The 21897-nt window shown below is 60.7% G+C and overlaps 1 protein-coding gene across 1 annotated transcript in view; it reads left to right on the forward strand.

Moving 5' to 3' along the window:
- Positions 1-1639: 1639 nt before the first annotated feature.
- Positions 1640-21897, forward strand: part of GUCY2D (guanylate cyclase 2D, retinal) — a 65901-nt gene continuing 45643 nt past the window's right edge. The window contains exons 1-9 of the mRNA XM_068178400.1: positions 1640-2438; positions 4854-5155; positions 7963-8317; positions 11820-11904; positions 13994-14090; positions 16048-16183; positions 17909-17964; positions 18232-18312; positions 21010-21186. Coding sequence (XP_068034501.1) covers positions 1640-2438; positions 4854-5155; positions 7963-8317; positions 11820-11904; positions 13994-14090; positions 16048-16183; positions 17909-17964; positions 18232-18312; positions 21010-21186 — 2088 coding nt within the window. The remainder of the gene's footprint in view (positions 2439-4853; positions 5156-7962; positions 8318-11819; positions 11905-13993; positions 14091-16047; positions 16184-17908; positions 17965-18231; positions 18313-21009; positions 21187-21897) is intronic.

The raw sequence follows: 21897 nt of genomic DNA on the forward strand, positions 1-21897 counted from the left end.
GGTGGCATCTCCCAGAAGAGTGACAACTCACACGGTGACATCTCCAACGGTGGCATCTCCAACGGTGGTGACATCTGCCATGGTGGCATTTCCCACGGTGACATCTCCAACGGTGGCATCTCCAATGGTGGTGACATCTGCCATGGTGGCATTTCCCACGGTGACATCTCCAATGGTGGTGACATCTGCCATGGTGGCATTTCCCACGGTGACATCTCCAACGGTGGTGACATCTGCCATGGTGGCATTTCCCACGGTGACATCTCCAATGGTGGCATCTCCAATGGTGGTGACATCTGCCATGGTGGCATTTCCCACGGTGACATCTCCAACGGTGGTGACATCTGCCATGGTGGCATTTCCCACGGTGACATCTCCAATGGTGGTGACATCTGCCATGGTGGCATTTCCCACGGTGACATCTCCAACGGTGACATCTCCAATGGTGGTGACATCTGCCATGGTGGCATTTCCCACGGTGACATCTCCCACCGTGGTGGTGGCTCTGCTCGTGGTGACATTTCCCACGGTGGCACCTGCAAAGGTGCCATCTCCCACGGTGACAATTCTCACGGTGATGGCACTCTCCGTGGTGGGGACTCCTGTCATGGTGGCATCTCCAACAGCGGTGGCATCTCCAATGGTGGTGGCACAAGAGGTGCCACCACCTCCCACGGTGACACGTCCCATGGTGGCATCTCCAGTGGTGGCATCTCCCAGGGGGACATCAGCCACGATGACGTTTTCCATGGTGGTGGCACCTCTGACGTCATGACCCCCCATGATGGCACCTCCCATGGTGGTGGCATCTCCAACAGTGACATCTCCAATGGTGACATCTCCAATGGTGGTGACATCTCCAACAGTGACATCTCCCATGGTGGTGGTGGCATTTCCAACAGTGACATCTCCAATGGTGGTGGTGGCATTTCCAACAGTGACATCTCCAATGGTGGTGACATCTCCAACAGTGACAGCTCCAATGGTGACATCTCCCATGACTTTGCCACCTCCCATGATGGTGCCACCCCCCATGGTGACACCCCCCACAGTGACATCTCCCATGGCTTTTCCAACCCCCATGATGGTGCCACCTCCCATGGTGACATCTCCCATGGTGCCACCTCCGATGGTGCCACCTCCCATGGCTTTGGCCTCTCCCATGACGGTGCCACCTCCCATGGTGCCACCTCCCATGGTGACATCTCCCATGGTGCCACCTCCCATGATGACATCTCCCATGGTGACACCTCCCATGGTGACATCTCCCATGGCTTTGGCCTCTCCCATGATGGTGCCACCTCCCATGGTGCCACCTCCCATGGTGCCACCTCCCATGGTGACATCTCCCATGGCTTTGGCCTCTCCCATGGTGGTGCCACCTCCCATGGTGACATCTCCCATGGTGCCACCTCCCATGGTGACATCTCCCATGGTGACAACTCCCATGATGCCACCTCCCATGGTGACACCTCCCATGGTGCCACCTCCCATGGTGACATCTCCCATGGCTTTGGCCTCTCCCATGGTGGTGTCACCTCCCAGAATGACACCTCCCATGGTGCCACCTTCCATGGTGCCACCTCCCATGGTGCCACCTCCCATGGTGACATCTCCCATGGCTTTGGCCTCTCCCATGATGGTACCACCTCCCATGGTGGTGCCACCTCCCATGGTGCCACCTCCTATGGTGACATCTCCCCCGGCTTTTCCCCCCGCGCCGGTGGCACCGCCCGCCGTGCCGTCGCCCCCGCGCCGTGTCCCCCCGTTCTGCTGCTGTCCCCCCGCCCGCGCTGTCCCCTCCCGCTGTCCCCCCGCCCCCCTGCTCCTCCTCCTCCTCCTCCTCCTCCTCCGCTGTCCCCTGCCCTCGGTGGCCGCCACCTTCAGGGTGGGCGTCCTGGGTCCCTGGAGCTGCGACCCGCTGCTGGCGCGGGCGCTGCCGGACGTGGCCTCGCGCCTGGCGGTGACGCGGCTCAACCGCGACCCGGCGCTGACCGCCGGCTACTGGTGGGACGCGGTGGTGCTGTCCGAGGCCTGCGCCGCGCCCCAGGCCGTGGCCGGAGTGGTCGGCGCCGAGCGCCACGCCAGCGCCATCGTGGGCCCGCTCAACCCCGCGGCCTGCGGCGCCGCCGGGCTGCTGGCCGCCGCCTGGAACAAGCCGCTGGTGTCCTGGGCGTGCGGCGCGGCCGGAGCGGTCACTCTGGTCAAGCCGCTGCCCGCTCCGGCCGGCGTCCTGCACGCCGTGCTGCGGTACTTCCGCTGGGCGCACGTGGCCGTGGTGGCCGCGCCGCAGGATCTGTGGGTGGACACCGGGCAGGAGCTGGCGGCCGAGCTGAGGGCCAAGGGGCTGCCGGTCACCGTGGTCACCGTGGCCGGAGAGGACGAGGAGGAGGCCGAGGAGGCGCTGAGGAGGGTGCAGAGGGCGGACGGGGTGCGAGGTGAGGGCGGCAGGGACACGGGCGGAGGTGGGATGGAGGTGGAGGTGGAGATGGAGGTGGAGGTGGGATGGAGGTGGGATGGAGATGGAGATGGAGGTGGAGATGGAGATGGAGGTGGAGGTGGGATGGAGGTGGGATGGAGGTGGAGGTGGGATGGAGATAGAGGTGGAGATGGAGGTGGAGGTGGAGGTGGAGGTGGAGGTGGAGGTGGAGATGGGATGGAAGTGGGATGGAAGTGGAGGTGGAGGTGGAGATGGGATGGAGGTGGGATGGAGGTGGAGGTGGAAGTGGAGGTGGAGGTAGACGTGGGATGGAGGTGGAGATGGAGGTGGAGATGGGATGGAGGTGGAGATGGAGGTGGAGGTGGGATGGAGGTGGAGGTGGAGGTGGGATGGAGATGGAGATGGAGGTGGGATGGAGGTGGAGATGGAGGTGGAGGTGGGATGGAGGTGGAGGTGGAGGTGGAGGTGGACGTGGGATGGAGGTGGAGATGGAGGTGGAGGTGGGATGGAGGTGGAGGTGGACGTGGGATGGAGGTGGAGATGGAGGTGGAGGTGGGATGGAGGTGGAGGTGGAGGTGGGATGGAGATGGAGATGGAGGTGGGATGGAGGTGGAGATGGAGGTGGAGGTGGGATGGAGGTGGAGGTGGAGGTGGAGGTGGAGGTGGAGGTGGAGATGGAGGTGGAGGTGGAGGTGGGATGGAGGTAGAGATGGAGGTGGAGGTGGGATGGAGGTGGAGATGGAGGAGGAGGTGGGATGGAGGTGGATGTCGAGGTGGGATGGAGGTGGGATGGAAGTGGGATGGAGGTGGAGGTGGATATGGAGATGGAGGTGGACGTGGGATGGAGGTGGAGATGAAGGTGGAGGTGGAGATGGAGGTGGAGGTGGAGGTGGAGATGGAGGTGGAGGTGGAGGTGGAGTTGGAGATGGAGGTGGAGGTGGGATGGAGATGGAGATGGAGGTGGAGGTGGGATGGAGGTGCAGGTGGAGATGGGATGGAGGTGGAGATGGAGGTGGAGGTGGAGGTGGAGATGGGATGGAAGTGGAGGTGGAGGTGGAGATGGGATGGAGGTGGGATGGAGGTGGAGATGGGATGGAAGTGGAGGTGGAGGTGGAGGTGGGATGGAAGTGGAGGTGGAGGTGGAGGTGGAGGTGAGGTGGAGGTGGAGGTGGGATGGAGGTGGAGGTGGAGGTGGAGGTGGAGGTGGAGGTGGGGTGGAGGTGGGATGGAGGTGGAGGTGGAGGTGGAGGTGGACGTGGGATGGAGGTGGAGATGGAGGTGGGATGGAGGTGGGATGGAGGTGGAGGTGGAAGTGGAGGTGGAGGTGGAGGTGGAGCTGGAGGTGGAGATGGAGGTGGAGGTGGAGGTGGAGGTGGGATGGAGGTGGAGATGGAGGTGGAGGTGGGATGGAGGTGGAGGTGGAGGTGGGATGGAGGTGGAGGTGGAGGTGGAGATGGGATGGAGGTGGAGATGGAGGTGGAGATGGAGGTGGAGGTGGAGGTGGGATGGAGATGGAGGTGGGATGGAGATGGAGGTGGAGGTGGGATGGAGGTGGAGGTGGAGGTGGAGATGGGATGGAGGTGGAGATGGAGGTGGAGGTGGAGGTGGAGATGGGATGGAAGTGGAGGTGGAGGTGGAGATGGGATGGAGGTGGGATGGAGGTGGAGATGGGATGGAAGTGGAGGTGGAGGTGGAGGTGGGATGGAAGTGGAGGTGGAGGTGGAGGTGGAGGTGAGGTGGAGGTGGAGGTGGGATGGAGGTGGAGGTGGAGGTGGAGGTGGAGGTGGAGGTGGGATGGAGGTGGGATGGAGGTGGAGGTGGAGATGGAGGTGGAGGTGGAGGTGGAGCTGGAGGTGGAGATGGAGGTGGAGGTGGAGGTGGAGGTGGGATGGAGGTGGAGATGGAGGTGGAGGTGGGATGGAGGTGGAGGTGGAGGTGGGATGGAGGTGGAGGTGGAGGTGGAGATGGGATGGAGGTGGAGATGGAGGTGGAGGTGGAGGTGGGATGGAGATGGAGGTGGGATGGAGATGGAGGTGGAGGTGGGATGGAGGTGGAGGTGGAGGTGGAGATGGGATGGAGGTGGAGATGGAGGTGGGATGGAGGTGGGATGGAGGTGGAGGTGGAGATGGATATTGAGGTGGAGGTGGAGATGAATATCGCGGTGGAGGTGGGATGGAGGTGGAGGTGGACATGGGGATAGAGGTGGAAATGGAGATGGGGATGGAGGTGGAGATAGAGGAGGGAGGGATGATGGACGCACGGACGGACGGACAAATGGATGGATGAAGGATGGATGGAGACAGACACAGATGGACAGATGAAGTCCAGGCGTGGCACTCGGAGCTCACGATCCGGGGGGGCACTGCCCGCTGCCACCAGCCCATCCCCGTGTCCCCCCCGTGTCCCCTGGCAGTGGTGGTGATGTGCATGCACTCCGTGCTCCTGGGCGGGCGGGAGCAGAAGGTTCTCCTGGAGAAGGCCGAGGACCTGGGCATGACGGACGGGACCTTCGTCTTCATCCCGTACGACGCGCTGACCTTCGCGCTGCCCTACCGCCGCGTGCCCTACCCGGTGCTGGCCAACAACACCAAGCTGCGCCTGGCCTACGACGCCGTGCTGACCATCACCATCGACTCGCCCGACGCCTCCTTCCACGAGGCCCTGGAGGAGGCCAAGAAGGCCTACGAGGTCCCCGCGAACCTCGACCCCACAGAGGTGGGACTGGGGGAGTCTCCAGGGGGCTTGGGGGTGTCTCTAGGGGGTTTGGGGGCATCTCGAGAGGTTTGGGGGTATCTTGAGAGGATTTGGGGGTATCTCCAGGGGGTTGGGGGGCATCTCCGGGGGGTTGAGGGGCATCTCCGGGGGGTTTTGGGGCATCTCGAGAAGTTTGAGGGTATCTTGAGAGGGTTTGAGGGCATCTTCAGGGGGTTTTGGGGCATCTCGAGAAGTTTGGGGGTATCTTCAGAGGGTTTGAGGGCATCTTCAGGGGGTTTGAGGGCATCTCGAGAGGTTTGGGGGTATCTTGAGAGGGTTTGAGGGCATCTCCAGGGGGTTTTGGAGTACCTTCAGGGGATTTGGGGCACCTCAAGGGATTTGGGGCATCTCTGGGGGCTTGGGGCATCTCTGGAGGATTGGGTAGAGGTGGCCATGGCCACCAACTTAGGATGGAGGTGACCATGACCAACCTGAGATGACCATGGCCGATGGGAGATGACTGTGGCCATCTTGCCTTGACCATGGTCAATGGGAGATAACCATGGCCAACACAAAGATGACCCTGACCAACCTGAGATGACCACGGCCAACGGGAGTTGACTGTGGCCATCTTGTGTTCACCATGACCATCTTCATTGACCATGGCCAATGGGAGATGACCGTGGCCAATGAGACATGACTGTGGCCAATGGGAGATGACCATAAACATCTTGGTTGACCGTGGCCAATGGGAGATGACCATGGCCAATGGGAGATAACCAAGGCCAATGGGAGATGACCATGACCATCTTCAGTGACCATGGCCAATGGGAGATGACCATGGCCAATGGGAGATAACCAAGGCCAGTAGGAGATGACTGTGGCCATCTCTGTTGACCATGGCCAATGGGAGATGACCGTGGCCATCTTCATTGACCATGGCTAATGGGAGATGACCACGGCCAATGGGAGATGACCATGATCATCTTCATTGACCATGGCCAATGGGAGATGACCATGATCATCTTCATTGACCATGGCCAATTTGAGATGACCGTGACCATCTTCATTGACCATGGCCAATTTGAGATGACCATGGCCAATGGGAGATGACCATGATCATCTTCATTGACCATGGCCAATGGGAGATGACCATGGCCAATGGGAGATGACCATGATCATCTTCATTGACCATGGCCAATGGGAGATGACCATGACCATCTTCATTGACCATGGCCAATGGGAGATGACCATGGCCATCTTCATTGACCATGGCCAATGGGAGATGACCACGGCCAATGCAGATGACCATGGCCATCATCATTGACCATGGCCAATGGGAGATGACCATGGCCATCTTCATTGACCATGACCAATGGGAGATGACCACGGCCAATGCAGATGACCATGGCCATCGTCATTGACCATGGCCAATGGGAGATGACCACGGCCAATGCAGATGACCATGGCCATCTTCATTGACCATGGCCAATGGGAGATGACCATGACCATCTTCATTGACCATGGCCAATGGGAGATGACCATGGCCATCTTCATTGACCATGGCCAATGGGAGATGACCATGGCCAATGGGAGATAACCAAGGCCAGTAGGAGATGACTGTGGCCATCTCTGTTGACCATGGCCAATGGGAGATGACCGTGGCCATCGTCATTGACCATGGCCAATGGGAGATGACCGTGGCCATCTTCATTGACCATGGCCAATGGGAGATGACCATGGCCAATGAGACATGACCGTGACCAATGGGAGATGACCATGGCCAATGAGACATGACCGTGGCCAATGGGAGATGACCATGATCATCTTCATTGACCATGGCCAATTTGAGATGACCATGGCAATGGGAGATAACCAAGGCCAGTAGGAGATGACTGTGGCCATCTTCATTGACCATGGCCAATGGGAGATGACCATGGCCATCTTCATTGACCATGGCCAATGGGAGATGACCGTGACCATCTTCATTGACCATGGCCAATGGGAGATGACCATGTCCAATGGGAGATGACCATGACCATCTTCATTGACCATGGCCAATGGGAGATGACCATGATCATCTTCATTGACCATGGCCAATGGGAGATGACCACGACCATCTTCATTGACCATGGCCAATGGGAGATGACCATGGCCAATGGGAGATGACCGTGACCATCTTCATTGACCATGGCCAATGGGAGATGACCATGACCATCTTCATTGACCATGGCCAATGGGAAATGACCGTGGCCATCTTCATTGACCATGGCCAATGGGAGATGACCACGGCCAATGCAGACGACCATGGCCATCTTCATTGACCATGGCCAATGGGAGATGACCATGATCATCTTCATTGACCATGGCCAATGGGAGATGACCACGACCATCTTCATTGACCATGGCCAATGGGAGATGACCATGGCCAATGGGAGATGACCGTGACCATCTTCATTGACCATGGCCAATGGGAGATGACCATGACCATCTTCATTGACCATGGCCAATGGGAAATGACCGTGGCCATCTTCATTGACCATGGCCAATGGGAGATGACCACGGCCAATGCAGACGACCATGGCCATCTTCATTGACCATGGCCAATGGGAGATGACCATGACCATCTTCATTGACCATGGCCAATGGGAGATGACCACGGCCAATGCAGATGACCATGGCCATCTTCACTGACCATGGCCAACACAAGATGACCACGGCCAACACCAAACGACCACGGCCAACGCCACCCAACCGCACCCATCACCCTCCCCCTCCGAGTGCCCCGCCCCGGCGGCACCACCACGTCCCACCTGTCGCCCCGCCAGGTCCACCCGCTCTTCTCCACCATCTACAACTCCATCTACTTCCTGGCCACGGCGGTGGAGGCCACGCGCCGCAGCGGCCGCTGGGTGATGGGCACCAGCGTGGCCGACCACGCCCGCGACTTCCAGCTCCAGGGCTTCTGCCAGACCTTCACGGTGGACGAGGACGGCGACGTCTCGGTGCCCTACGTGGTGCTGGACACGGACGGCAAGGGCCACCACCTGTGGGCGGTCTACGGGCTGGAGCCGGGCACGCGCGGCCTCAGCTACCGTAGCCACAGCCCCCACTGGCCCCACAGCGCCAGCCCGGCCACCGACGCCGGCTGCTGGTTCGACTCCGGCGCCATCTGCAACGGCGGTGAGCGGCCGTGGTGGGGCTGGGAGGGTCGGGGTGGTGGTGCCATCGTGGTCCTGGAGCAGCTGTGGTGCCACCATGGTCGTGGTGCCACCATGGTGCTGCCAGCCATGGGCCCTCCATGGTCATGGTGCCACCATGGTGCAGGATGATAGGGGTCATGGTGCCACCATGGTTCTGGACCAGCCGTCGTCCCTCCATGGTCATGGTGCCACCATGGTTCTGGTTCAGCCATGGGCCCTCCATGGTCATGGTGCCACCATGGTTCTGGCTCAGCCATGGGCCCTCCATGGTCATGGTGCCACCATGGTGCAGGATGATAGGGGTCATGGTGCCACCATGGGCCTGGACCAGCCGTGGTCCCTCCATGGTCATGGTGCCACCATGGTTCTGGTTCAGCCATGGGCCCTCCATGGTCACGGTGCCACCATGGTTCTGGATGATAGGGGTCATGGTGCCACCATGGTTCTGGTTCAGCCATGGTCTTTCCATGGTCATGGTGCCACCATGGTGCTGGAACGGCCGTGGTCATGGTGCCACCATGGTTCTGGTTCAGCCATGGGCCCTCCATGGTCATGGTGCCACCATGGTTTCTGGACCAACCATGGTCCCTCCATGGTCATGGTGCCACCATGGTTCTGGTTCAGCATGGTCCCTCCATGGTCATGGTGCCACCATGGTTCTGGATGATCGGGGTCATGGTGCCATCATGGTCCTGGACCAGCCGTCGTCCCTCCATGGTCATGGTGCCACCATGGAGGTGGAATGGCCATGGTGGTGGTGCCACCATGGTGCTGGGTCAGCTGTAGGGCCACCACGGTGTTGGACCACTTGTGGTCACCTCCAAGATCATGGTGCCACCATGGTCCTGGACCAGCTGTGGTCCCCTCATAGTCATGGTGCCACCATGGTCCTGGACCAGCTGTGGTCCCCTCATAGTCATGGTGCCACCATAGTGATGGAATGGCCGTGGTCATGGTACCACCATGGTTCTGGGTCTGCTGTGGTGCCACCACAGTGCTGGATCAACCGTGGTCACCTCCATGGCCATGGTGCCACCATGGTGCAGGAATGGCCATGGTGGTGGTGGCACCATGATTCTGGGTCAGCTGTGGCCATGGTGTCATCATGGAACTGGAATGGCCGTGGTGGTGGGTGGTGCCACCATGGTTCTGGGTCAGCTGTGGTGCCACCATGGTCCTGGACCAACTGGGGTCATGGGGCCACCATGTCCGTGTGTCCATCGGTCCACCCATCCATGTCCGCCATGCCCATCCATCCTCTCCCAGCTCCACCACGTCCACCCACCGGTGACCTCCAGTGCCACAGTCACCAGGTGACATCGCTTCTCCAGGTGACCACATCCGCCTGGTCACTCCTGGTCACTTCAGTTACTCCTGGTCACTCCTGGTCACCCCGGTCACTCCTCTGGTCATTCCTGGTCACTCTTGGTCACCCCTGGTCACTCCCGTGGTCTCCCCTGGTCATTCCTGGTCACTCCTGGTCACTCCTGGACATTCCTGGTCACTCCTGTGGTCTCCCATGGTCACTCCTGGTCACTCCTGGTCACTCCCATTGTCTCCCCTGGTCACCCCTGGTCACTCCTGGTCACTCCTGGTCACTCCCGTGGTCTCCCATGGTCACTCCTGGTCACTCCTGGTCATTCCTGGTCACTCCTGGTCACTCCTGTTGTCTCCTCTGGTCACTCCAGTCACCCCTGGTCACTCCTCTGGTCACTCCTGGTCACTCCCGTGGTCACTCCTTGTCACTCCTGGTCACTCCTTGTCACCCCTGGTCACTCCTGGTCACTCCTGGTCACTCCTGGTCACTCCTGGTCACTCCCGTGGTCCCCCATGGTCACTCCCATGGTCACCCCTGGTCACCCCGGTCACTCCTCTGGTCATTCCTGGTCACTCCTGGTCACTCCTGGTCACTCCCATGGTCACTCCAGTCACCCCTGGTCACTCCTGGTCACCCCTGGTCACTCCCGTGGTCTCCCCTGGTCATTCCTGGTCACTCCTGGTCACTCCTGGACATTCCTGGTCACTCCTGGTCACTCCCATGGTCCCCCATGGTCACTCCCATGGTCACCCCTGGTCTCTCCTGGTCATTCCTGGTCATTCCTGGTCACTCCTGGTCACTCCTGGTCATTCCTGGTCACTCCTGGTCACTCCTGGACATTCCTGGTCACTCCTGGTCACTCCCGTGGTCCCCCATGGTCACTCCCATGGTCACCCCTGGTCTCTCCTGGTCACTCCTGGTCACTCCCGGTCACTCCTCTGGTCATTCCTGGTCACTCCTGGTCACTCCTGGTCACTCCCATGGTCACTCCAGTCACCCCTGGTCACTCCTGGTCACCCCTGGTCACTCCCGTGGTCTCCCCTGGTCATTCCTGGTCACTCCTGGTCACTCCTGGTCATTCCTGGTCACTCCTGGTCACTCCTGGTCACTCCTGGACATTCCTGGTCACTCCTGGTCACTCCCGTGGTCCCCCATGGTCACTCCCATGGTCACCCCTGGTCTCTCCTGGTCACTCCTGGTCACCCCTGGTCACTCCTCTGGTCATTCCTGGTCACTCCCATGGTCACTCCAGTCACCCCTGGTCACTCCTGGTCACCCCATGTCACTCCCGTGGTCTCTCCTGGTCACTCCTGGTCACCCTTGGTCACCCCGGTCACTCCTCTGGTCATTCCTGGTCACTCCCATGGTCACTCCTGGTCACCCCGGTCACTCCTGGTCACTCCTGGTCACTCCCATGGTCTCTCCTGGTCAACCCTGTGGTCACTCCTGGTCACTCCTGGTCACTCCCGTGGTCTCCCATGGTCACCCCTGGTCACTCCTGGTCACTCCTGTTGTCTCCTCTGGTCACTCCAGTCACCACTGGTCACTCCTCTGGTCACTCCTGGTCACTCCCGTGGTCACTCCTTGTCACCCCTGGTCACTCCTTGTCACCCCTGGTCACTCCTGGTCACTCCCGTGGTCCCCCATGGTCACTCCCATGGTCACCCCTGGTCACCCCGGTCACTCCTCTGGTCATTCCTGGTCACTCCTGGTCACCCCTGGTCACTCCCATGGTCACTCCAGTCACCCCTGGTCACTCCTGGTCACTCCCATGGTCTCTCCTGGTCATTCCTGGTCACCCCTGTGGTCACTCCTGGTCACCCTGGTCACTCCCATGGTCACTCCAATCACCCCTGGTCACTCCTGGTCACTCCCATGGTCTCTCCTGGTCATTCCTGGTCACCCCTGTGGTCACTCCTGGTCACCCTGGTCACTCCCATGGTCACTCCAATCACCCCTGGTCACTCCTGGTCACTCCCATGGTCTCTCCTGGTCATTCCTGGTCACCCCTGTGGTCACTCCTGCTCACTCCTGGTCACTCCTGGTCACCCCTGGTCACTCCCATGGTCTCTCCTGGTCATTCCTGGTCACCCCTGTGGTCACTCCTGGTCACCCCTGTGGTCACTCCTGGTCACTCCTGGTCACTCCCGTGGTCTCTCCGCAGGGATGGACGCCGGCTTCGTCTTCTTCCTCTTCCTCCTCATCGCCGCCCTCATCGCGGCCGGCGCCGCCCTCGCCTGCCACATCAGGTGGGTGGCCCTGGTGGCCCTGGTGGCCCTGGTGGCCCTGCTGGTCCTGGTGGCCCTGGTGTCACCGGTGTCCCTGGTGGCCCTGGTGTCCCTGGTGGCCCTGGTGTCCCTGGTGGCCCTGGTGGCCCTGGTGGCCGAGGCTGGCCCTGGTGTCCCTGGTGTCCCTGGTGTCACCGGTGTCCCTGGTGGCCCTGGTGTCCCTGGTGGCCCTGGTGTCCCTGGTGGCCCTGGTGGCCCTGGTGGCCGAGGCTGGCCCTGGTGTCCCTGGTGTCCCTGGTGGCCCTGGTGTCCCCGGTGTCCCCGGTGGCCCTGGTGTTCCCGGTATCCCTGGTGTCCCCAGTGGCCCTGGTGGCCCTGGTGGCCCTGGTGTCCCTGGTGGCCCTGGTGTCCTGGTGTCCCTGGTGGCCCTGGTGTCCCTGGTGGCCCTGGTGGCCCTGGTGTCCCTGGTGGCCCTGGTGTCCCCGGTGACCCCGGTATCCCTGGTGTCCCCGGTGGCCCTGGTGTCCCTGGTGGCCCTGGTGTCCCCGGTGTCCCCGGTATCCCTGGTGTCCCCAGTGGCCCTGGTGTCCCCGGTGTCTCCGGTGGCCCTGGTGGCCCAGGCTGGCCCTGGTGTCCCTGGTGTCCCCAGTGGCCCTGGTGTCCCCGGTGTCCCTGGTGGCCCTGGTGGCCCAGGCTGGCCCTGGTGGCCCTGGTGGCCCTGGTGTCCCCAGTATCCCTGGTGTCCCCAGTGGCCCTGGTGGCCCTGGTGGCCCCAGTGGCCCTGGTATCCCTGGTGTCCCCAGTGGCCCTGGTGTCCCCGGTGTCCCCGGTATCCCTGGTGCCCCCAGTGTCCCTGGTGGCCCTGGTGGCCCCGGTGTCCCCTCAGCAGCTCCGTGTCCCCATCTGGAGGGTCCTGGTGGTCCCATGGCAGCTCAGTGTCCCTGCCCAGGGTGGCCCTGGTGGCAGCTCGATGTCCCCACTCTGGAGTGCTCCCCGCTGTCCCTGCTGTCCCCAGCGTCACCACTGTCCCCTGGCTGGCCCTGCTGTCCCCTCATTGTCCCCAACGTCCCCAAATGTCCCCAGCTGTCCCCAGTGTCCCCAAATTCCTCAATGTCCCCAAATCCCTCAATGTCCCCAATGTCCCCAAATCCCTCAATGTCCCCAATGGCCCCAAATTCCTCAATGTCCCCAATCCCCCCAATGTCTCCAATGTCCCCAATGTCCCCAATGTCCCCGATGTCCCCAGTGTCCCCAATGTCCCCAAATCCCTCAATGTCCCCAACGTCCCCAAATGTCCCCAGCTGTCCCCAGTGTCCCCAATGTCCCCAATGTCCCCATATCCCTCAATGTCCCCAGCTGTCCCCAGTGTCCCCAATGTCCCCAATGTCCCCAAATCCCCCAATGTCCCCAATCCCCCCAATGTCCCCAATGTCCCCAATGTCCCCAAATCCCTCAATGTCCCCGATGTCCTCAGTGTCCCCAATGTCCCCAATGTCCCCAATGTCCCCAACGTCCCCAAATGTCCCCAGCTGTCCCCAGTGTCCCCAATGTCCCTGATGTCCCCAAATCCCTCAATGTCCCCAATGTCCCCAAAATACCTCAATGTCCCCAATGTCCCCAATGTCCCCAGCTGTCCCCAATGGTCCCCAAATCCCCCAATGTCCCCCATCCCCCTAATGTCCCCAATGTCCCCAATGTCCCCAAATCCCTCAATGTCCCCGATGTCCCCAGTGTCCCCGGTGTCCCCCAAATGTCCCCAGTGTCCCCAATCCCCCCAATGTCCCCAAATCCCTCAATGTCCCCGATGTCCTCAGTGTCCCCCAATGTCCCCAATGTCCCCAATGTCCCCAATGTCCCCAATGTCCCCAACGTCCCCAAATGTTCCCCAGCTGTCCCCAGTGTAACCCAATGTCCCCAATGTCCCCAAATTCCTCAATGTCCCCAAATCCCCCAATGTCCCCAATGTCCCCAATGTCCCCAATGTCCCCGATGTCCTCAAATCCCTCAATGTCCCCAACGTCCCCAATGTCCCCAATGTCCCCAATCCCCTCAATGTCCCCAATGTCCCCAGTGTCCCCAACGTCCCCAAACGTCCCCGCTGTCCCCGCAGGCGCCGCATCCAGCAGGCGCAGCTCATGAAGGGCCCCAACAAAATCATCCTGACCATGGAGGACCTGACCTTCATCAACACCCAGAGCAGCAAACAGGTGACCACTGGGACACTGGGGACACCGGGGACGTTGGGGACATTTGGGGACATTGGGGGATTCGGGGACACTGGGGACACTGGGGGAGGAAAATCGAGGGGACATCAGGGGGACATCAGGAGGACATCAGGAGGACATAAGGGTGGACGTCAGGAGGACATCAGGAGGACATCAGGAGGACATCAGGAGGACATCAGGGGGACGTCAGGAGGACATCAGGAGGATATCAGGAGAACATCAGGAGGACGTCAGGAGGACATCAGGGGGACATCAGGAGGACATCAGGGGGGACATCGGGGGACATCAGGGGGACATCAGGAGGACATCAGGAGGACATCAGGGGGACATCAGGGGGACATCAGGGGGACATCAGGAGGACATCAGGAGGACATCAGGGGGACATCAGGGGGACATCAGGGGGACATCAGGAGGACATCAGGGGGATGTCAGGAGGACATCAGGAGGACATCAGGGGGACATCAGGGGGACATCAGGGGGACATCAGGAGGACATCAGGAGGACATCAGGGGGACATCAGGAGGACATCAGGGGGACATCAGGGGGATGTCAGGAGGACATCAGGAGGACATCAGGGGGACATCAGGAGGACATCAGGAGGATATCAGGAGAACATCAGGAGGACGTCAGGAGGACATCAGGGGGACATCAGGAGAACATCAGGAGGACATCAGGGGGACATCAGGAGGACATCAGGAGGACATCAGGGGGACATCAGGGGGACATCAGGAGGAATCAGGAGGACATCAGGGGGACATCAGGAGGACATCAGGGGGACATCAGGAGGACATCAGGAGGACATCAGGGGGACATCAGGGGGACATCAGGAGGAATCAGGAGGACATCAGGGGGACATCAGGAGGACATCAGGGGGACATCAGGAGGAATCAGGAGGACATCAGGGGGACATCAGGAGGACATCAGGGGGACGTCAGGAGGACATCAGGGGGAATCTAGAGGACATCAGGAGGACATCAGGGGGACATCAGGAGGACATCAGGGGGGACATGGCCCCGTGTCCTGAGGTGTCCTCAGGGTCTGGGAAGAGCTGGTGGGACCTCATGGATGACCACTGAGTGACCCCTGATGTCCCCTGGGTGACCCCGGGTGACCCCTGGGTGACCAATAGGTGAGCCCAGGTGACCCCTGAGTGACCCCTGGTGACCCCTGGTGACCTCGGGTGACCCATGGTGACCCCTGGATGACCAATGGGTGACCCCTGGGTGACCCCGGATGATCCTTGGTGACCCCTGGTGACCCCAGGTGACCCCCTGAGTGACCCCTGGTGACTCCAGGTGACCCTGAGTGACCAATGGCTGACCCCTGGTGACCCCAGGTGACCCCTGGGTGACCCCTGGTGACTCCAGGTGACCCTGAGTGACCAATAGGTGACCCCTGGTGACCTCAGGTGACCCCTGGGTGACCAATCGGTGAGCCCAGGTGACCCCTGAGTGACCAATGGGTGACCCCTGGTGACCCCAGCTGACCAATGGGTGACCCGTGGTGACCGCTGGGTGACCCCGGGTGATCCTGGGTGACCCCTGGTGACCCCAGGTGACCCCTGGGGGACTCCAGGTGACCCTGAGTGACCAATGGGTGACCCCTGGTGACCCCAGGTGACCAATGGGTGACACCTGGTGACCCCTGGATGACCAATGGGTGACCCCTGGGTGACCCCGGATGATCCTTGGTGCCCCCTGGTGACCCCAGGTGACCCCTGAGTGACCCCTGGTGACTCCAGGTGACCCTGAGTGACCAATGGCTGACCCCTGGTGACCCCGGGTGACCCCTGGGTGACCCCTGGTGAGCCCAGGTGACCCTGAGTGACCAATGGCTGACCCCGGGTGACCCCGGGTGACCCCCGGGTGACCCCTGGGTGACCCCCTGGTGACCCCGGGTGACCCCTGAGTGACCCCTGGTGACCCCTGGTGTCCCCCAGGTGGACAGCAGCCACGCCAGCCTGGCCGGCCAGAGCGGGGTCGACGCCCGCAGCGTCCGCAGCGCCGCCCCCGGCCCCGACACCACCAACGTGGCCGTGGCCGAGGTGAGAGAGACCCCCCCCGGCCCCTCCCCCCGCACGGCCCCGCCCCCTCCCCCCCTCCCCAGCCTCCCCTCCCCCTCCCCTCTCCCCCCTCCCCACCTGCGGGGGCGACAAGGCGAGGCCACCTCCCTGGGGGCCCTGGTGGCCCCGGCTCGGGGACCCCGGCCCCGCCCCTGGGCAATGATTGACAGCTGGTTCCACCCCCTGGGTGATGATTGGCAGCTGATCCTCAGCCCCTGGGGGATGATTGACAGCTGATCCCACCACTGGGTGATGATTGACAGCTGATACACACCATCCCCCAGTGATGATTGACAGCTGATCCCCACCCCTGGGTGATGATTGACAGCTGATCCACCATCCCCCAGTTATGATTGACAGCTGATCCACGCCCCTGGAGGATGATTGACAGCTGATCCCCACCCTTGGGCGATGATTGACAGCTGATCAGCAATTCCCCCGTGATGATTGACAGCTGATCCGCCATCCCCCAGTGATGATTGACAGCTGATCCATGCCCCCAGTGATGATTGACAGCTGATCCACTCCCCTGTGTGATGATTGACAGCTTATCCACGACCCAGGGATGATTGACAGTTGATCCCCACCCCTGGGAGATGATTGACAGCTGGCTGGCCCCTGGGGGATGAGTCCCAACTAGCCCCGCCCCCGGCCGATTATTGACAGTCGGCCCCGCCCCCAGGCGATGATTGACAGCTGTCCCTCGCCCCTGGGCAATTATTCCCAACTGGCTCCGCCCCCGGGCGATGATTGACAGCTGTGTCTCGACCCCAGGCAATGATTGACAGCTGATCCGCCATCCCCCAGTGATGATTGACAGCTGGCCCCGCCCCCGGGCAATGATTGACAGCTGTGCCACTCCCATGGGCGATAATTGACAGCTGTGCCCCGCCCCTGGGCAATTATTCCCAGCTAGCTCCGCCCCTGGGCGATGACTGACAGCTGTGCCCCGCCCCTGGGCGATTATTCCCATCTGGCCCCGCCTCCGGGCGATGAGTGACAGCTGTGCCCCGCCCCTGGGCAATTATTCCCAACTGGCCCCGCCTCCGGGCGATGATTGACAGCTGTGCCCCATCCCTGGGCAATGAGTCCCATCTGGCCCCACCTCCGGGCGATGATTGACAGCTGTGCCCCACCCCTGGGCAATTATTCCCAACTGGCCCCGCCTCCGGGCGATGATTGACAGCTGTGCCCCGCCCCTGGGCAATTATTCCCAGTTAGCTCCGCCTCCGGGTGATGATTGACAGCTGTGCCCCATCCCTGGGCGATGAGTCCCATCTGGCCCCGCCTCCGGGCAATGATTGACAGCTGTCCCCGCCCCCGGGCGATGATTGACAGCTGTGCCCCATCCCTGGGCAATTATTCCCAACTGGCCCCGCCTCTGGGCGATGATTGACAGCTGTCCCCGCCCCCGGGCGGTGATTGACAGCTGTGCCCCATCCCTGGGTAATTATTCCCAACTGGCCCCGCCTCCGGGCGATGATTGACAGCTGTCCCCGCCCCCGGGCGGTGATTGACAGCTGTGCCCCATCCCTGGGCAATGAGTCCCATCTGGCCCCGCCTCCGGGCGATGATTGACAGCTGTCCCCGCCCCCGGGCGGTGATTGACAGCTGTGCCCCATCCCTGGGTAATTATTCCCAACTGGCCCCGCCTCCGGGCGATGACTGACAGCTGTCCCCGCCCCCGGGCGGTGATTGACAGCTGCTTTCCCGCAGGAGAACGCGAAGGGCAGCAGCAACCTGCCCCTGCTGCTGCTCTTGTTTAACCAGCAGGGCCTTGTCGCCTCCGTGCAGGTAAGTCCTGGAGCCAAGCCCCGCCCCTTCCACCCCAGCCCCGCCCCCTCCACCCCAACCCCGCCCCTTCCATCCCAGACACGCCCCTTCCCCCCCAGCCCCGCCCCCTCCCCTCCCCGCCCCCGCGCGCCGCACCCCCGTCTTCGTGGTGGCATCTCAGGTGGCTTCGGGCCCGGCTCCGGTGCGGCCCCAGGTGTCCCCGGGTGCGTGGGGGAGGGGCCGGGGTCTCACCCCTCCCCTCCCCCTCCCCGTGCCCCTCCCCCACAGGGCGACTGGGTGTGGCTGAAGAAGTTCCCGGGGGACCAGCACACGGAGGTGAAACCGGCCACCAAGCTGACCTTCTGCAAGGTGAGGGCCAGGGCCGGGCAGGGGGACGTTGAGGGGTCATCAGGGACCTTGGGGACGTTGAGGGGTCATCAGGGACCTTGGGGACATGGAGGGGACATCATGGACCTTGAGGACATCGTTGGGTCATCATGGACCATGGGGACATGGAGGGGACATCATGGACCATGGGGACAGCGTTGGGTCATCATGGACCATGGGGACATGGAGGGGACATCATGGACCATGGGGACATCACGGACCATGGGGACATCATGGACCATGGGGACATTGAGGGAACATCATGGACCATGGGGACATCATGGACCATGGGGACATTGAGGGGACATCATGGACCATGGGGACATCATGGACCATGGGGACATTGAGGGGACGTCATGGACCATGGGGACAGCATTGGGTCATCATGGACCATTGGAGGGGACATCATGGACCATGGGGACAGCATTGGGTCATCATGGACCATGGGGACATCACGGACCATGGGGACATCATGGACCATGGGGACATTGAGGGATCATCATGGACCTTGGGGACATCATTGGGTCATGAGGATATTCAGGGGTCATTATGGACCATGGGGACAGCGTTGGACCATGGGGACATTGAGGGGACATCATGGACCATGGGGACATTGAGGGGACATCATGGACCATGGGGACATTGAGGGGTCATCATGGACCTTGGGGACATTGAGGGGACATCACTGGGTCATGAGGACATTGAGGGGACATCACGGACCATGGGGACAGCGTTGGGTCATGGGGACATTGAGGGGTCATCATGTACCATGGGGACATCACAGACCATGGGGACATCACGGACCATGGGGACATCATGGACCATGGGGACATTGAGGGGACATCATGGACCTTGGGGACATCGTTGGGCCATGAGGATATTGAGGGGTCATCATGGACCATGGGGACATTGAGGGGTCATCAGGGACCATGGGGACATCATGGACCATGGGGATATTGAGGGGTCATCAGGGACCATGGGGACATCATGGACCATGGGGACATCCAGGGGACATCATGGACCTTGGGGACATCATGGACCATGGGGACATCGTTGGGTCATGGGGACATTGAGGGGTCATCATGTACCATGGGGACATCACAGACCATGGGGACATCACGGACCATGGGGACATCATGGACCATGGGGACATTGAGGGGACATCATGGACCTTGGGGACATCGTTGGGCCATGAGGATATTGAGGGGTCATCATGGACCATGGGGACATTGAGGGGTCATCAGGGACCATGGGGACATCATGGACCATGGGGATATTGAGGGGTCATCAGGGACCATGGGGACATCATGGACCATGGGGACATCCAGGGGACATCATGGACCTTGGGGACATCACAGACCATGGGGACATTGAGGGGACATCATGGACCATGGGGACAGTGTTGGGTCATGGGGACATTGAGTGGACATCATGGACCTTGGGGACATCATTGGGTCATCATGGACCTTGGGGACATTGAGGGTCATCACGGACCATGGGGACATCACGGACCATGGGGATATTGAGGGGACATCATGGACCTTGGGGACATCATGGACCATGGGGACATTGAGGGGTCATCACAGACCATGGGGACATCACGGACCTTGGGGACATTGAGGGGACATCGTGGACCATGGGGACATCATTGGGTCATGGGGACATTGGGTGGGCATCATGGACCATGGGGACATCGTTGGGTCTTGGGGACATTGAGGGGACATCACTGGGTCATGAGGACATTGAGGGGACATCATGGACCATGGGGAGAGCGTTGTGTCATGGGGACATTGTTGGGTCATGGGGACATCGTTGGTCATCATGGTCCAGGTTGAAGCATGGGGACATCCAGGGGTCATCATGGACCTTGGGGAACATCGTTGGGTCTTGGGGACATTGTTGGGTCATCGTGGTCAAGGTTGGAGCATGGGGATATCAAGGGGTCATGGGGACATTGAGGGGTTACGGGGACATCGTTGGGTCATCATGGACCATGGGGACATCATTGGGTCATGGGGACATCATTGGGTCATGGGGACATCGTTGGGTCATGGGGGCATCATTGGGTCATCATGGACCATGGGGACATCATTGGGTTGTGGGGACATCATTGGGTCATGGGGACATCGTTGGGTCATGGGGGCATCATTGGGTCATCATGGACCATGGGGACATCATTGGGTCGTGGGGACATCATTGGGTCATGGGGACATCGTTGGGTCATGGGGGCATCATTGGGTCATCATGGACCATGGGGACATCATTGGGTCGTGGGGACATCATTGGATCATGGGGACATCATTGGGTCATGGGGACATCATTGGGTCATCATGGACCATGGGGACATCATTGGGTTGTGGGGACATCATTGGATCATGGGGACATCGTTGGGTCATGGGGGCATCATTGGGTCATCATGGACCACGGGGACATCATTGGGTTGTGGGGACATCATTGGGTCATGGGGACATCGTTGGGTCATGGTGGTCAAGGACCATGGAGACATCACTGGGTCATTTGGACACTGTTGGGTCATGAGGACATCGTCGGGTCATGGGGACATCATTGGGTCATGGGGACACCGTTGGGTCATCGTTCACCACGTTGGAGCATGAGGACATTGAGGGGTCTTGGGGACACCGTTGGGTCATCCCCACCCCATCCCGGTGTCCCCACCAGCTGCGGGACCTGCGGCACGAGAACGTGAACCTGTTCCTGGGCTTCTTCCACGACTGCGGCATCTTCGCCATCGTGTCGGAGCACTGCTCGCGCGGCAGCCTCGAGGACCTGCTGCGCAACGAGGACATGAAGCTCGACTGGATGTTCAAGTCCTCCCTCCTCATCGACCTCATCAAGGTGGCCGCGGGTTGGCCTTGGTGGTCTGGTGGCCACGGGGGCGGTCATGGGGTCATGGTCTACAAGGTCATAGACCATGGTGTTGATTGTTGACCAGGGCATTGTTGACTAAGGCAATGTTGACCATGATGTCAATGGTTGAGCATGGCATTGATTGTTGACCATGGCTTTGTTGACCATGGCCTTGTTGACCATGACATTGATGGTTGACCATGATGTCAATGGTTGACCATGACATTGACAGTTGACCATGACATTGATGGTGGACCATGGCCTTGTTGACAATGACGTTGATTATTGAGCATGACGTTGATGGTTGACCATGACATTGATTGTTGACCATGGTGATGATGACCATGGCCTTGCTGACCATGACATTGACAGTTGACCATGGCCTTGATGACCATGGCCTTGCTGACCATGACATTGACAGTTGACCATGGCCTTGATGACCATGGCCTTGCTGACTATGACATTGACAGTTGACCATGGCCTTGATGACCATGGCCTTGATGACCATGACATTGATTGATGACCATGGTCTTGCTGACCATGGCCTTGTTGACCATGGCCTAGTTGACCATGACATTGACAGTTGACCATGGCCTTGCTGACCAAGACATTGACGGTTGACCATGGCCTTGTTGACCATGGCGCTGACAGTTGACCATGGCCTTGTTGACCATGGCGCTGACAGTTGACCATGGCCTT

This window comes from Anomalospiza imberbis, unplaced genomic scaffold (assembly GCF_031753505.1).
Source record: "Anomalospiza imberbis isolate Cuckoo-Finch-1a 21T00152 unplaced genomic scaffold, ASM3175350v1 scaffold_43, whole genome shotgun sequence".
Lineage (NCBI taxonomy): Eukaryota > Metazoa > Chordata > Aves > Passeriformes > Viduidae > Anomalospiza > Anomalospiza imberbis.